At 27.5% G+C, this 17,702-nt stretch overlaps 2 protein-coding genes across 3 annotated transcripts in view; both read left to right on the top strand.

The window, feature by feature from the left end:
* The window catches only part of LOC100210998 (rho-associated protein kinase 2), a 54,119-nt gene extending 49,486 nt beyond the window's left edge, over positions 1–4,633 (top strand). Inside the window, exons 11-12 of one of the 2 annotated variants that reach the window (XM_065804716.1) lie at positions 2,248–2,379; positions 3,966–4,633. In XM_065804716.1, the coding sequence (XP_065660788.1) occupies positions 2,248–2,379; positions 3,966–4,017 (184 nt within the window). In that variant the 3' untranslated portion in view covers positions 4,018–4,633. The remainder of the gene's footprint in view (positions 1–2,247; positions 2,380–3,965) is intronic. The other variant, XM_065804717.1, reaches the window with a different exon arrangement.
* Positions 4,634–4,983: 350 nt separating this feature from the next.
* On the top strand, positions 4,984–8,007 carry LOC100213292 (ADP-ribosylation factor-like protein 2). The gene is made up of 5 exons (XM_065804715.1): positions 4,984–5,118; positions 7,005–7,115; positions 7,247–7,409; positions 7,560–7,640; positions 7,810–8,007. The coding sequence occupies exons 1-5, from the start codon at positions 5,054–5,056 to the stop codon at positions 7,942–7,944; spliced, it is 555 nt and encodes a 184-aa protein (XP_065660787.1). The 5' UTR covers positions 4,984–5,053; the 3' UTR covers positions 7,945–8,007.
* The last annotated feature ends 9,695 nt before the right edge of the window (positions 8,008–17,702 follow it).

Here is a 17,702-nt window from a genome sequence, read left to right as displayed (position 1 = left end):
CTTAAAATCTTTTAATGCAGTTAGGTACAAGAATGATACAGAGCTATCAAAAGAAGTATGGAAATTAAAAGAAAAAAACTTTACACCTTTTGTCAGATGGAAGATTGTTAAAAAATGCAAACCATACAACCCAACATCAAGAGTTTGTAACCATTGTTTGAACGAAAAGTTCCAAATTTTGATGTATAAAGGAGACCTACCAAATACAAGGAGCAAAATAATCTCGAAGAGCAGGCACAAAAATAAGTTCCTTATCTCCTCTTTTGATACCAAAGATTGATCCTGGTTTACGTCACGTTATACTAAATTTATATATAAGTTAAAATTTTGTTTCCAAGGAGTCATTAGAACTTACGCCATCGTAATTTTAATTGTAATTTAACGTTTAATTTTTAATTTTGTAATATATGGCTGATGATTGCCGTTAGACACGAAACTTAAAGTTCCATAATAAAAGTTTTTTCTTTATCGTTTTTAATTATAATTATACATATATATATATATATATATATATATATATATATATATATATATATATATATATATATATATATATATATATATATATATATATATATATATATATATATATATATATATATATATATATATATATATATATATATATATATATATATATAGATATATTAGGGTGAATAAAAAAACAAAATTATTTTATAAAAAAATTATTATTTTAGATTTTACTGGCTAGGAAATGAAATTTTTAAACTAAAAATGGAAAAAATACATTTTTGCAAAGTTTTTTATTAATAATTTTTTTCCTGTTTTTTTATAAAATGATGGTTATTTTTAAAATTTTTACATAATTTCGCTTCTTTTGAGACCTAACAAGACATATTTAAAAAAATATTTTTTTTATTAACATAGGTCTCTAACCCAATAAATGTTCAAGCATCTTGAGGCACCCTAAAAAATATTTTTTATTCAAAAAATTTTTAAATCCAGTGTTATTTTATCATGTAGAACACATTAAGGTGCAAGCTGGAGATATTTTTCAAACATGTTGTTTTTTGAATTGTTTTTTGGCGGTGGTACCCCCAGTGCTGCAACAAAACTTACTGTATGTAGGCATTTTTTGTTTTGGCTAAAAGGGGCTGTTACTTTTTAATAATAATACTTTTTTTGCTGTTTTTATAACCCCCTCTCCCACTCCCCTTTACGACATTTTGTGGCATTTTGAAGAACTAAATCCATCAATGACTGTGCTAGACCAAATTTGTGCAAGAACTTCACCTGCTTAGACAAAATTTGCCTTCTCCAAAACTTTGTCTGTTTCTCCTCTTGAATTAAGATGGCTTCCAAAATGATCAAATAGAAGTATAATTCCTGCTTTGTTATGACTTAGCATAGCCATTCTTCTCTCTACCCTGTTAAAGGTACTTCTGCCTGGAGCATTAGCAGCCACATCAAGGTGATGCTCCTTGAAATACTAAGTCTTGGCACAATGAATTGTTTTTTCATATCTTTGATTTTCATCTGGCCCACTATCAAGAGTTTTAATCATGACTGGTTTGCTGATTCCATCTTCAATAAATAAGCTGCTTTTAAATGCAGGAAGATGGCTCATTCTGTTCATGTCTTCTAAGTGTCTTCACTGCTTGTTTTTCCATGCAATCTTTTTTAATTTCTATGGCTGCAATTACTGAAGGAATAAGTTTGTGTTGAGGAACAAATACAAAATCATGATCAGCTAAAGTCACTTTGTACTCCATATACATCATCATTGGTGCTTGTTTGTTTGCAGCTGTCAATCCAATTGGCACCCTGGCTTTATCATCCTGGGAGTAAAACGTCAATTCTTCTTTAGTACCCAAGACTGCCGCAAGTTCTTCAAGGGTACTAATGGATGATTTGGCAAATTTTGTGTCTGCATGATGTTTATGGTCAGAATTTTTTTGCTCTTGTTAACCGAACAGGTGCAGTTTTTTTTCCTGTGCTCAATGATCTGCTTGGAAGTAATTTTAAGTAAACTCTCGATCTGGAGAGATTGTAACCATGATTTTACAATTCTTCAACCAAGTCATTTAATGTTTTTACAGTTCGAACCATTGCAGCTCTTCTCCTATCATCAGAAGCAGACCCTTTCATGACAATATCTACAATTGCTTTTATTAAACTGTCCTGATCACAGGCTAGTGATCAACCTTTTGATACTGAATTTTTAATTCCACGCAACTTTTTTCTAATATCTGGATTTAATGCTTCTATTGCTTTTTTTTTTTTTAGTCTGGTTGCTGTTTGGCGTTCAGCTGCTTTTGATGAAGTACAAGATCTCAGTTTTTTTCTACCTAAAGTTTTTGCTTTTGCCTTAGTATTTGATAGTGTTCTTGTGACAACAAGTTGGAATTTCTTTTTTCAGTAAGATTGCAATATCTTTTTGTAAAATAAAAATTTCATTTTTTAACTGATTTTGTTTTGGGACTTGTTTTGTTAAATTTTTTGAGAAATTGGAGTTTTCTTTTTCACTCTCTTCGCTTGTTGTTATTGATGGGGTCGCGTCAGTCACGCCATTGAAAGTGATTTTAGATTCAACAACATGTTTTTTTGGTGTATTCAGTAGACAGTTGGGTAATTTTGTCCGTTAAGGTAAAATACCAACTTTATTTCAGAGTTCAATTTGTTTTAGCTCTTTCAATTTTTTTTTTCAACATTTACTTTGGATGTTTTGCTCTTTGTTTTAATCTCAGACCAGATTTTATTTGTTTCTTGAGACTTTTGCTTTGGTTTGTTTGCAAATGCTCTTAAATATCCTTCATAAATAGATTTGTAAAATTTTTCCTTTTCACTAGACATTTTTAATCTATAACAACATCAACAACAAGTGAAGCAGAGCAGTGAACGCCTCAGGGAAGAAATGAAGTACACTATATATTTATATCATATAAGTATATAATAAAGATAGTATTAATAATAGCATTAATAATAGTACTACTATTACTAAAATTTTATAATTTTAGGCAACTATTAATCCTAAATTTTTTAGTATACAAATATAATATTCATTAAAAAATAAATTAAGATTAGTAGGATCAAAAATTTTTATGCGTGCGTTTACCACAAGTAATTTTAATATGGCATAAATTTAGATAAATATCCTCTGATCATTTAAGGGGAACTTGTAAACAAATGAAAATAAAAAATTTGAATTTTTTATTTTCATTTGTTATGACTCTGTTAAACAATAAACATTAGCTACTTGTGAAGTTATTGCATATCATTTTTCTTGAAAATTTCCATATTGTATATAAATTTCTCCGAGTTTTAGCAATTTTAACAAGTTACACAGTGATAAAAAACTTAATTGAAAATGTTATTTGTCTCGTCACACTGTAGCAATCCACCCACCCCTCTCCTCCTCTATATGATATTTGGTGATACTTCCTCCTCCCCCCCCCTCCTCCTCCCCCTCCTCCTAAGACTGTCACATATTACTTGAACAGCTCCAAAAAACAATATTTGCCATAAAAAAAAATAAAATGTGCTCAATTTCTGAATTTGGAAATTCAAATTAAACCCAAATTAAACTTTCGGTTATGTGTTTCATTAATTTTTTTCGATTTATGCTAGACTTATGATTTTAATAAATACTTTCATGCAGGGCAATTCCAAGCTGGCTCGGGGCCCAGGGGCAAAATTAAATTGCAAAGCTCCAAAATCTAGATGTCATCTATACAATAACATAGTAAATTGATTATATAGATTTTTTGATATTTATCAAGGCGGTCTCTAAATCATTGGGGACTGGGAGTAAATTATCTCTTTGTCGGAGCGTTCCTGCTCTCTTTTTTTTGCTCCATTATTTTTTAAATGACGCGACGTTAAAAAATAGAAAAGTAATATAAAATTAATTACTTTATTATTTTTATTACCATTTATTTTGAAAAGTTTTTTTTGTTTTGTTTTTTGTTATGTTATGTTAAACTATTTTTACAAATTGTTTTAAGGTTCAGACGCTACAAGATGTACATGATAAGAAACCCTAAAGGAACATCTTGATATAGCATTTAAAATAAAAATGGTAATGATAAGAAACTCTAAAGGAACATTATGATGTAGCATTTAAAATATAAATGTTAAGAAACCCTTGAGAAAAGACATATCATTTACTTCAGATCCTTAATGATCACCTGTTTATCAGCATTGAATAGAATGCAAGCATGTTTCTGCAAAAAAGAAAAATTTTATTGAATAGTTTCAATGAAATGATAGAAATATTTCAAGTTTTGTTAACAAGCAAAGAATAAATAAAGTTTATCTTGTACTGCAGTCAAGTTATTCTTTTTTGCTCTTTTGCTTTTGGATAAGTATGTTTTTAAAGAGAAGCAATTAACAAGTTGAAAGGAAGAGTTGAATAACTTTGCGCTTATAGTTTTTTACTGTTTTTATGACAATTTTTAAAGTTGACATTAGTTAATATAACCTAATATTTTTACTGTGAGACATTTTGTGGTAATTTTAACTTTTAATTTGCTTGTAAATATGATTATAAATTAACTTATTGCTTACAGAAGTTGTAAAAATATAAAATATAAGAAATACATTGTACAGAAATATATTTTTAAAATTTCATTTTAAACATTTCTTGAAGAAATAATATATGAGCTTTGTTTTTTGTTTGTTTTTTTTATTTAATTTTTATTTGGATTACAGTTTAAGTGAAGTTTCTTTATTCTATATATCACTCGGTCTCAACTTTTTTTCAACTTTTTCAATTTCTCAACTTTAGATTACTGAATTTTTTCTCAACTTTAGATTACTGAAATTTAGAAATGAGTTCATGCCTTAAAATTAATAATGTAACCACCATTTAACTTTTTGTTTGTACATTTATTTTTTGTTTTTTCTAGAACTTATTATATTTATATAATTAATAATGTTCATTATTTTAGTAATTTCAAATGTTTAATCAAATACTTGCTAGATTCTTTTGATTTGTTAAATGTTAATTTTTTTTTTTAAGGGAAGGGTGTCATAATTGGTATATTAGATTCTAATTTAGAAAGAAAAGAAAAATAAAGTTGAATATAAAAATATGGGGTTAATGACAATTTTGAAGAAAATGAAAGAAAAAGAGAAAGAAATGAGAATACTTATGTTGTATCTTTTCATTAACAAAAGCTTGCTATAACAGATATTGTATTAAATTTTTTTGAATAGGTATTATATTGTTTGTTGATTTGTTGAAATTCTATTCTTGATGATGGTATCAAGACCTAACCAACACATACACACACACACACATACACACACACAAACACACACACATAAAATGTATATATATTTATATATATATATAAATATATATTTATATATATATAAATATATATATTTATATATATGTAAAAAATATATATATAATATATATATATGTATGCATATATTTAAAACATAATTCACTCAGATAATCTTTTCTAAAAAAATTATTAGCAAATGTATGATTATCGTTAACAGCTTTGTATTTTAGGGTCGGCCTTTTTAAAAAAAATTAATGTATGCTTCCAAAATTATTACTGCTACTACAGTCTTTTTAATATTTATTGTTTGTTCACTAATAAAGGTATTACTGAAATTTCCTTTTCATTGATGGCCTGTCATAATAAAATTAAAAAAAAAATTATTCTATTTTAATAGTATTTTGATCTGCACTTTTTGTTTGCTAAAGATAAAAACCTTGTCTGAAAACTTAAGATGAGTTTTTAATTTCTGAACTTTTTACTTTTTCAAATATAATATAAGTTCAGATGCACATTTTCTTGTTGGCATTTTAGGATCTTTTATCATAAAACACCTAACTTTTTTACAGACTTTTGATGATGATTGATATATTTGTTGTCAAAAAGATACACTAGTATGTTGCAAAATACATTAGCTGATCATTTCAAAACTTACAACTAGGCTACAGTCAACCACTATTTTAATTGAGTATTACTAGGAAGAAAAAAAAGCCTCTTATGAAATTTAAAAAACAGTAGTCTTGAACTGCTGCAAATTATTATATTCAGATAGATTCATTATTTTTTTTTGGAAGTAGAAACAATACTGTACTAATATAAGTTTGAACAAGTGAGACAAAATGAGATTAAATTTACGTAAATGCAACAAGAAAAGTTTATTTGACAATTGACATGCAATTCGAAAGTGTTTGTAAAAGTGAGAAAGTGAGGATATTAAATGGCTTTAATTCAGTTGCTAAAACAGATTTAATTATGTTAAATATTTATGTTTGCCTTTTTGTTCTTTTTTTAATTAAGAAAGAGCACCATTAGACAATCCAGACCAGATATAACAACTTTTCATAAAATTTTCTATAAAGACATGGAATAGCAGGGGAATAGTTAGGGAAATATTCTTTTATAAAATGATCTTATAGGTTTTTAAAGTATAAAATCAGGGGTATGAAGATTACAGGGAAAAAATGTGTCAAAACTTAATCTAATGAATTATTTTCTTTATTTAGACAATTTCGAAAATAAATTAATATCAATCTGCTTTAGCTTAAACTTTTGTCTAATCAACTTAAGTTTTTATTTTAAAAGATAGATGTTGAATTTCATAATGTATATATCATATTTTTTTCTTATGTGACTTTAGTTAACAATCTTTGGTTTGTTTGTTTCCTGGTGATCAAAAATATTTATCTGTTAATTTTGCGTACATCTGCGCATTGGAATTCTTTCTCTTTGTTATGTTTTTCTGAATCATAAATTATAGCTTTTTAAAACTTCTTGATGTTTCTTTTTTTCTATATAGTTTTAGTACAACGTGAGTAGTGGTTACCTACCGTCTTTGAAATATAAGTTTAATAATATACAAAACTTCAATTTATCCTATATACATATCCTTTAATTCATCCTATGTAATATAGCTTTAAACACTTGATTATAATAAAAACTGTTATAATTTTAATTTAAAGTCATAATTAAAAAAGCTTCTCTAATGAAAATTCCACAATAAAATATTAAAATTCTTAACAGTAACACAAGAGGACTCGATAATGCTGGGAAAACAACAATTTTGAAGAAATTTAACGGTGAAGATATCGATACAATTTCTCCAACACTTGGTTTTAACATAAAAACTTTAGAACATAATCAGTGAGTGTACCTTTGAAGTTTATTTTAAATAGTTTTTCGTCAAGTTTGCTTACCAAAATATATTTTCACTTATCAATATATATTTTCATACAAGTTGTTTAATAGCAAAATTTTAAAATCCTACTGAAAAGGTTTAAATTGAACATTTGGGACGTAGGCGGTCAAAAATCTCTTCGATCTTATTGGCGTAACTATTTTGAGAGTACTGATGGTTTAGTATGGGTAGTGGATAGTGCAGACAAATGGAGATTAGATGATTGTAAAAAAGAGCTTAAGACGCTACTTGCCGAGGAGGTAAGCCGAGGAGGAGATAATAGTTCTATAGATAATTGTACAATATTGTTAATGCATTCGGTAACGTTTATGTATTACTGTTTATTGCTATTTACAAGTTTCATTAAGTTCAAACATTTGCTAAAGTTTTCAGCTCGAATTTATATGTAGAGGTTATCCGGTGCAACTCTTCTGGTATTTGCAAACAAACAGGATTTAGATGGAGCTCTAACTTCAGATGAAATCAAAGAGGTATTTAGTTATATTATAAATATTGTTAAAAATTTTAAGTATTTTTGTAGACAAAGAAGTATTTGTAACAAAATAATAAAGATTCTTTTTGATGTTTTTTGGCTATTTACTTAATCTATTTTGACCATTTTTATATTTAACTTGTTCCTTAATTTTATTGTTAAAATAGATTCTGGAACTAGATTCTATTAAAAGTCACCACTGGCAAATTCTTGGATGTAGTGCAGTCACTGGTTTGAAACTTCTCGATGGAATGAATTGGCTTGTAGCCGATATTGCTTCAAGAATATTTACAATGGACTAATTGTGTATCAAATTAAAAATATTTATGAAAGTATTACTATTTAAAGATTTATGTGGCTTGAAATCCGAGAAAGTTTTTTGTTTACTTCTTTTAAAAACTTTATATAAAAAGAAAAAGCAATTAATATTGTAAAACACGACAAATTGCTGTTACAAAGCTCGATATCACCTTAGATACGTTAGTAATTGGTAATTAAACTTTTTTTTGTTGAGTAGAAATGCATTAGAGTTGCAACAAACAACTTTAACGCATTTGAGGAAACTCCTCCTTAATCCTAATTGCCCTAATTATATTAAGTTCCCTAGAGCAAGTTTTAGTAATATTTTATCATCTTTTGGAAATCTCACTGATTTCACAAAAGGCCTTCATCAATCCATCATCGATTATCATCAAGAGTGAGTTGAGTGGATTGAAGCAGAAGACTCACGTCGTTAACTGCCATCAAACATTTAAACCAAAAAGTAGTGAAAACAAAAAAATTCAAAAGAGTTTATTCATTTAATTAGATAATGGACTTCATTGCTACTTTCGCCTGGAAAGTCTAACTCTTTTAGACAATGTAAGATCTCTCTTAGCTTTTTTGCTTGTAGCTTGGCTGCTTCAATCATTGAGCTCCATCGTGTATTAGAAAGTTTATGTAATGATTAGCCTGTCTCCTCCTGAAGAATTTTCCAACAAACTGGGCTGCTGTTGAACAGATTGTATAGCTTTCGAATATTTTAAAAATAGGATTTCGCAACAGCCGATGATTCAATAGTGTTTACTGCACATAAGTTTAAACTGTGAACAGAGCAAGGAATGAAAATTGCTTGTAGATTATTTGGCGTAATAACTCCATTGTAAATACCTTTCAAATTACGCTATTGTCGTAGCTTTGACCACGACAATTTTTTATGTCAAGCTCATTCTCTTCCAACACATTCAATGTCAACTTTGTTATATCAAATTCCTTCTTCTTTTCAAATTATTTTAGCTTAAGGAACCTTTCTTAGACCTCCCACAGCTGATTATCAGTGAAATAGCAAAAATGAAAAATGAAAGTAATTTGAACGCTAATGGACTATTCTGGAGCGTCCGTAATAATGGTGAAATATGTTGATTTTTTGATTTCTTGAATAAACTTCTCAAACCACTAATTTGCCGCATTCCTTGATAAATTCATTATGTCATTTCCATGATGAGTAATGTACTTGCATGCGTTTTTCTTCTTCTTGGTGCTTAACAATAAGATACATATGATCTTGTAACGTTTTATTGTTGTGAGCAATTAATTCGAGTGCTCCAAGAAGTTTCCATTCCTATTTGCAAACAAATAATAATCAAAATAGTAATCCATATTTATATCTAATTATGACTTATAATTTTAATTTTTAAATTATATTTAAAATAATGTAAAGTATAATTTAAAATTTAAAAACAATATTCTTACCCTTAAAAGTTAAGTTTCTTAAAGCTAAAAAAATTGTGACGTCAAGAATACATTATAAAATTACTTTCCATCGTTTTGTTTCATCTCCAAAAGTAGAGATCGACCAAAATTCTGTTTCGGTTTCGGCCGAAATTTCAATTTGAACCGATACCGATATTTCGGTTTCGGTACTTTTTATAAATTCGGTAAAAAGCAAAAAAAAATAGTTATTTTTGAAAATTTTCACAAAATATTTTGAGAATCTGCACTAAAGTTTTAAGAATTTTCACAAATTACTTTGAAAATTTCATGTTTTGCAGAGAAAATCAAAACCAGTTAACTTTCGCATTAACTTTAATCGCCAACTTATGTATTAAATCTCAATTTGTGAAACACGTGTAATCAGTTCTAACATAATACACGAGTTAAAAAGCAGCAAATGTAAAATTGTATTTTTAAATAAAATTTTATAATATAGTTAATTTTGACAAGCCGAAATGTCGGTATCGGTTACGGTATATTTGCCGAAATGTCGGTTTCGGTTTCGGCACCAAACTAGAGTACCCGAAATTTCGGTTTATTTTGGATTCGGCTTTTTTTCTGTTTAAGTTGATCACTATCCAAAAGAACTTTTACACACCGTTAAATAAGAAACAAATTTCTTCCAACGCTCTTGTCTTTATTATGCAAACAAATGGAAAATGAAAACCATGTAACGTAATAATTATCCTATTTTAAATGTAAAAAAAGTTTAAAAGGAGAAAGAAATTAATTGCTTAAGCTTTAAATAATCATCAGCTTAAGCTTTAAATAATTATCAGCTAAATTTTTCATCATTACAATAATTTTTTTTTAGAGCATATGTAATGCCCCATAGACTGTGATGCCCGGGGCAAACTACTTCAATTGCCACTCCCTCTTGGCGGCACTGCCTTTAATCAGTATATATTTTTTTCTAGAATAATAATATACATATATTTAAAAATATATAGAGCTGCTCTCATTCGAAAAACCTACAAACACTTTTGACATACTTGAGTAGATTTTAATATTTCGATGTTAAGTTGAATTTTAATTACTATCTTTTATTAGAAACTTCAAAAAATAATAAGAAAAATATTTACATTATAATATATAAAAGAATTGATTTTGAAGATATAAATTGTTTGTAACATCATCCTTAACAGTTATTTTCAAATACATTAACTAAATGATTATTTATTTTTGCATTATTAATATTAATTTTTCATGTAATAATAGAAAAATATACATCTTGTTGTTGTATATCGTTGTATATAAATTTTTCTCTATGATTTCATGCATTTTTGTTTGATTTTTTTTATTTTTTATTTTTTTTTTCATTTTTCATGGTAAAAAAACTGATATTTGTCAGAACTCTAATTCCATCTACAATATTAAAGCTATATGAAAACAATAACTAACACATTCCTTCCCAGATGATATTATTGTCAAATGCTGTCCTTTTTTTCAGTTGTTTTATAAACTAGTTTACATATGTTAACATAAGTTTAGTATTTTAAACTAGTTTAAATATGCTAACGTTAGTATTTTAATCTTTACTAAACTAATTTAATTTAATTTGCATTCTATTATTAATTTTACTTATGTTGTTATTATTAAAATTATTGTTCTTATATAAATATGTTTATAAAAACTTCTTTTTGTTGTTGTTATGTAATTCAGATTTAGTTACTGTTATATAAAAAAAACGTGGGTTTGTTTTCATTTTAAAAAGCATAGCCTCTCAAGGAGTGTTTAATGAAAAGCTCTATTATTTCCTGAAAATTTGGACGCCGTAAGTGATAAGCACGGTAAGAGATTCTACCAAAACGTTTTTATCGTAGAAAAGCGATATTAAGGAAAGTGAAGTCCACAGATGTTAGCGGATTACTGTTAGACATTACAACAAGACTTCCCGAAAGCAAAATAAACTGAAAAAACGCAAAGCTAAAATATAACCGCAGTAGGCGCAATGTTTATTTCGTATATTAAACGTCTTAAATATGTTTTCGCACACTGGGGCGAAATAGCTTTTTTTTGTTGTTGATACAAACTTGAGGTTTCTAAAATTTCTGGTTAAATGCTCTACCCTGGTACTCTGAGATAAGATCCTTAGGTTTTCTTGAAGCACCCTAATAATTAAAAAAAAAGCGTTTTTTAGTTATAAAACTTCACGATTTGTTTTAAGTTTATATATTTATAAGATAAACTCGGTTCAACAAAACTATATTTATATGGTTCGTATTTAAATTCCGGCTCTGTTCAGATTTGCAACATTTGAAAAGAAGTTAATTATAGTTTTACTATAACAATTTTAGTTATTGTTATATTGTAACAATAATTGTTATACTATAACAATAATTGTTATACTATAACAATAATTGTTATACTATAACAATAATTGTTATACTATAACAATAATTGTTATACTATAACAATAATTGTTATACTATAACAATAATTGTTATACTATAACAATAATTGTTATACTATAACAATAATTGTTATACTATAACAATAATTGTTATACTATAACAATAATTGTTATACTATAACAATAATTGTTATACTATAACAATAATTGTTATACTATAACAATAATTGTTATACTATAACAATAATTGTTATACTATAACAATAATTGTTATACTATAACAATAATTGTTATACTATAACAATAATTGTTATACTATAACAATAATTGTTATACTATAACAATAATTGTTATACTATAACAATAATTGTTATACTATAACAATAATTATACTATAATAATAATATAATTATTATAATAAAACAATAATTTACTATTAAGGTGGCTCTTATAGAAAAAATATTCAATTTAAAAAAAAATATATATAATTTTGTTAATATACCATTTGGTTCAAAATTTATAATTCTTTCAGAAAATATATACATTTTGCATAAAATACTTACTAATATTACCTTACTTAAACTTTTTTATTGGTCAGTTTCACTTTTTTGCTAATAATTTCTATTTATCGGAAAACTTAGGTCATTGTTTTCATAACTTTTTAATTTTATTCTTTTTTTGAACTTCAAAACATGATATCTCGAGATTGAAAAAAGCTTTTGGCTGAAATTTTTAGTGTATGTTCCTTATTCATTAAGATTTCCTTATTCATTAAGATGTACTAAAATGATCAACTAAGAATAGTTTTATCAATTTATGTAACATAACACTTGTTTTTTCTTATGTATAAATTTGTGATTTTTTTAAGTATTGTGTCCCGTTTTTGATAATTTAATCATTTTTCCATTCTTTTAGTAGAAATGAATGAAAATAATGTAATAAAGCTATAACCAAAAAGTTTTTGAGTTTAAACCAAAATTAATCAAGAAACATTGTTTTGAATTTTTTCAAATTTGCCCTTTTTACTTCTGATTTTGTTAAAAGTTGCCTCAAATATAATTTATCTACAGTTTTTTTTAATGAAATTTGAGTTTCTTATATTATCAAAAATACATTAAAACATATATGAACTGTTGCAATTTTTTCTATTAAAATTTTTTTTCTTCTTTATGAGCCACCTTAAGAATTTCAAAATATAGCGTAACCAATATCACTGTCGTAAGAAAAGGAGAGGGGTTTGGAGGAGCAACCGCTACTTCTCCCCCCCCTCCCCAGGTTTCTTAAAACTTCATTTTTTTTTCATTCAAATTTCATTTTGCCCTAGCCCGCTTTAACTTCTGTTTCCACTCCCACCCCACTCTACCCCACCCACCCCCACCCACCTTTAACGTTTTTGACCTTCCTACGCGACTAACTAATATTACAAAACAGTTTTGTTAGTTGCATCTGTTCAAAATTAAAAAAGTTTTTAATGTAAAATAAATGTATTTAGAAGATGAAATAAGTAATAATACAAAAAGGAAAAAACAAAGAACAAGGAAACTTTTATGCGCGCTAGACGCTTATAACACAGGTCAACAAAAAAAAAAAATTTTTCTGGTGCCGAGCAAACAATTTGTTTTTTGTATAGCATTTCTCATTTTGATTTCAAATATGCAACTCTTTTTTTACCATCAGGTCAAGTTGTAAAGATATTTAGGTTCAAATCTTAAGTATTTAGGGTAAAGTCCCTAATATTGTCGAAAAAAAAGTTATTCAAAAGTATGTCAACCTGGGTCTCAAAAGAAGCGTATTTTCATAGAGATTTTTAAAATGTTGTAAAATTTGTAATAAAAATAAGTATTTTGTGTATTTGTGGTGAATAACATTCTGTTGACTTTTTTTTAAGAGTCTTTAGCATTTTTTCACATAATTTTTTTGTCAATAAATTTTAAGGAAAAATATTTATGTTTTCTAAAATCTTTATGAAAATACGCTTCTTTTGAGACCCAGGTTGACATACTTTTGAATAACTTTTTTTTCGACAATATTAGGGACTTTACCCTAAATACTTAAGATTTGAACCTAAATATCTTTACAACTTGATGTGATGGTAAAAAAAGAGTTACATATTTGAAATCAAAATGAGAAATGCTATACAAAAAACAAATTGTTTGCTCGGCACCAGAAAAAAAAATTTTTTTTGTTGACCTGTGTAATATATAATTTTGAAATTGAAGAATTAAACGTAAAAACTCTTAATCTCTGGCCAACAAATTTTTCTAAAACTCTTTTCTATTAGGGGGCATTAAAGGACAAAGTGCTGAAACAAGTTTCGATTTTTAGAATGGATTGATTCCGGTTTTTAAATCTCTTATAGTATATGGAAAATTTGACATTTTTTCTCTCTGCTTTTTAGATAAAACTGATGCTTCAATCACGGGGCCATTATAGTCACAACGATAAAACATGCTATAAGAACCACGTTTGAACTCAATTTCGACGATGTTTTCCATATATGTACAAGGAGACAATTTATTTAACATATGTTAAGTGATTTTTTCCTTTAGCACAAAAATATTTGTGGCCTTCAAAGAAAAAAGCTCACTTAGTTACAGCTACAACTTTTATAAATTTTGTAGAACTAAAATCAAACTTACCTGCAAAATATTAACTTTTGTATTTCGTTTCGCTGCATCCACTCTTTGAATAAAATCGTACACGTGACATAGTTTCAGTTGCTCCTCTATTAAATGATGAAATGAGTCACAACTCATAAATGTGTGACCACTTTCCAAATATTTTAACTTGATTTTGTTGGTTGCGATTTCATTGATATTATTCATATAAATCAGAAACATCACTAAACTCCAATTTTTGTTTTGAGCGGAGCAATTTTTACTCAAAATAGTGATTTCAGATTTGTCCGGATATTCTAGCAAAAACAAATAATATGTAAAAGTTAGCTCTTCTTTGGACCGCCCAGCAATTTTTTCATGCCAAACAATTGAAACTGCTCTTTCCTTCGTTTTTCCATTTAGCATAAATGTTTGATTGTATGTTGTTAATCGCTGACAAAGTATTGCTTCTTTAAAATTTTCCTTTCTTGGTAGCATAATTACTTTTTCCATGCCTGTCGTCACTATTATTTCTTGTGCATAAACAGTTCGATGAGCATCACGTCTAAATTTGTTTCTGGCGTGATTTAAATTGATGATTTTTGTGTAAAAGTTTATATAAAGACCGCAAAACATATGGAGCTAGTTGTAATAGTTGCTCCAAATGTTGTGTGGTCTTTTAAAAAATAATAACACAAAAATAGTTACATTTTGAAATAAAATAAATAATATTCTTAATGAAAGTCAAAATATTGATTTTCAAAGAGAAATTAACATACATCAATATATTTTTTAAAAACGTATATTTATTACGGTTTCGATACGTTTTTGGAAAAATTCATCGGGAAAAATTGAAGTAAAGTTACTTGATATTGTTTCATAAGGCGTTTTGAAAGTCGCTTTCATCTATAAAAAAGCTTTTCAAGATTTTTCCCACAAAAAATACAACACAAATACTTTTTAAAATTAATTTTTTTTTTTCCATAATATAATTAAGATAATAAAGTTTATATATAAATAAATATTTTAGTTACAAATCTCTAAAAAAACTGCAAAATATAAAATATGTATCAAATAGTGTTTTTCTCGAAATACCTAAAAAGCAACTTAGGGCGTTTTGAAAAACAGCTGTAGTATCTGAAAGCAAACAAAAAAAACAAACTATAATGAACAATCTAATAACAATCTATTCTATTTAAATATTAATTCAACAAAAAAATAAAGATATTAGACTACAGTTATTTATAATTTAATGGAATGATTTTTTTTTTTTACAAAAAAATTTATAACAATACCCTTAATTTTCTATACATAAAGTTCGAGTTGTCCGAAGAAATTTCCTGAAAGAGGGCAAAAAATGGTTTACTTAACAAAGTTCGAGTTTTCAAAGGTTCAACTTAATCGAAGAGTTTTAATAGTAATCAATTAGACGATTTGAAGGGAGCAAGACTGTTACAGATTAAGTCTTTTTTTTTTGTATATATACCAAAGTTCGAATTTACCTCTGAGGTATACCGCCTTACATTACACAATAATTAAACAATTTTTGTTTGTTTTACTTAGCCAGAATGCTATTAAACAAACTCTCGTTTATGCAAGTTTAGTTATATAAAGTTTAGTCGCCTGAAACTTTCACATTGAATAATAATTAAACTTTATTTAAACTTTTCGCACATTATAAGTTGTAGCATTGATGTTAACTTTGGCATGTACCCAGCCAGCATTTAGTCCTAAAAAGACGTCTTTTGAACCTTCAAAAGATATTTTTTTTGGGACCAAATGCCGGCTGGGTAGTTTGTATTCGTAAAAGTTCGTAGCAACTCCTCTTATGTAGGTTTTTTCTGGTATTTTTGTGGTGAATTGTTTTTTTAAAACTACATAGCGATGTTATAATCAGAGTGTTTCCATGAAACCTTTTTTATTGGATCAGCAAGTTGTTTGCTTCATTAAACTACATGTTTTTTTTTTTGTTTGTTTTTTTTTTTTGTTTTTTTTTAGGTTATTTAGGTGCTCCCAGAAGTCCGTAAGGTCTTATCACAAAGCACCGCGGGAGAGCATTTAACTGGAAGTTCACGCCTCCTTCCTTACCAATGTCGCTTATTGGGCTAGAGCCGGCGTCGAACCTGGGACCTCTGGGTTCTAAGCCAGAACTCTAACCACTGCGCCACGGCTGCTCTTTATAAGCATATGAAATTCCGCTTTTTATAAGCATATGAAATTTTTGAAACAGGCTCGGGTATGCTTAAGCAAAAAGTTAAAAGAGGCTCAAAAATATGCTTAAGCTAAAGCATATTTCTAATAAAATATGCTTATTTCAATACTTCTCTAAAAGTGTGCGCGTTACCAAAGGTTAATGGGTATAAGAAAAATAAAATGTTGACTTATACTCTCTATTTGCTTTGGTTTTAATGTAGCTGAATTAATGTTGTAGTATAATTATAAAAAATAAAACATGTATACTATATACAAATGTTAATAATGAAATCAAAGATATGAACTTCGCATTCCTTCTCATCCGGACCAATAAAGGTGTTATCTGGAAGAATTTCGTTGGCACCTTCATTTATAGCATTATCTACCTCCACCGGTTGAATATGACCCTGATTTCCTATGGGTTGATCACTGCCAGGATTAATGATGGATGATGGGGGCACTTTGTAACTATCAAGGTATAACTTACATTTTTTGTGAAACCAAACGCTGCCAATGTAGGCTGCTTTCTCTTTATTCTCTTTGACATTATTATTACTATTTTTAACAGTATCTGAAAATAAGACTTAGAAATAAAATAAACATTTTGAATATGGTATTAGATAAGCTACACATTAAAAGCGAGAGAGAAAAAAAAGAGAGAGAGAAATAAAACACCTCAGAGCGACTTTTAAACTTTATGTTTTTTTGTTCAAGTATTGAGACTTAGGTTTTGCAACACAATGACTTCATTACTTCATAGAGTCGTTGCATTGCAAAACATAAACTTCGATTTTTGTTGTTTTAGTTGGTTTAAATTTAGAAATATATATTAAAAATTTTTAATTAAATAAAATTTAAATCTTTTAAATGGTTTATCGAGGCTCAGGAATATGCTTACGTAAGCTTATTTTTTTCCAAATCTGAGCCTCCGTATGCTTATAAGCGTTATGCTTATATAAAAAAAAGCATGTACTGGTTTATATTTAAATTAATAAATTGGTATATCCAAAAATTTTGCGGACTGTCTAAAAAAAATTAAAAGATTTGAATATTAAAAAAAAAATATTTGTGCAGCCATAGTGCAGTGGTTATAGTTCTAGCTCAGAAGCAAGCGATCCGTTTGGTCCGGCTCTAAACCAGTAAGCAATAATGGTAAGGAAAGAGG

The sequence above is a fragment of the Hydra vulgaris genome, chromosome 09, assembly GCF_038396675.1.
Source record: "Hydra vulgaris chromosome 09, alternate assembly HydraT2T_AEP".
Classification (NCBI taxonomy): domain Eukaryota; kingdom Metazoa; phylum Cnidaria; class Hydrozoa; order Anthoathecata; family Hydridae; genus Hydra; species Hydra vulgaris.
Note: the sequence above shows the minus strand (reverse complement) of the source record. Positions and strands in the feature narration are given on the sequence as shown.

Bases quoted from the DNA above. Each gene is read 5' to 3' on its own strand.
- LOC100213292 (XM_065804715.1), top strand. From the start codon at position 5,054: ATGGGGTTAATGACAATTTTGAAGAAAATGAAAGAAAAAGAGAAAGAA. The intron at 7,116-7,246 runs GTGAGTGTACCT...CCTACTGAAAAG, and splicing joins AAAACTTTAGAACATAATCA to GTTTAAATTGAACATTTGGG. The intron at 7,641-7,809 runs GTATTTAGTTAT...TTGTTAAAATAG, and splicing joins CTTCAGATGAAATCAAAGAG to ATTCTGGAACTAGATTCTAT.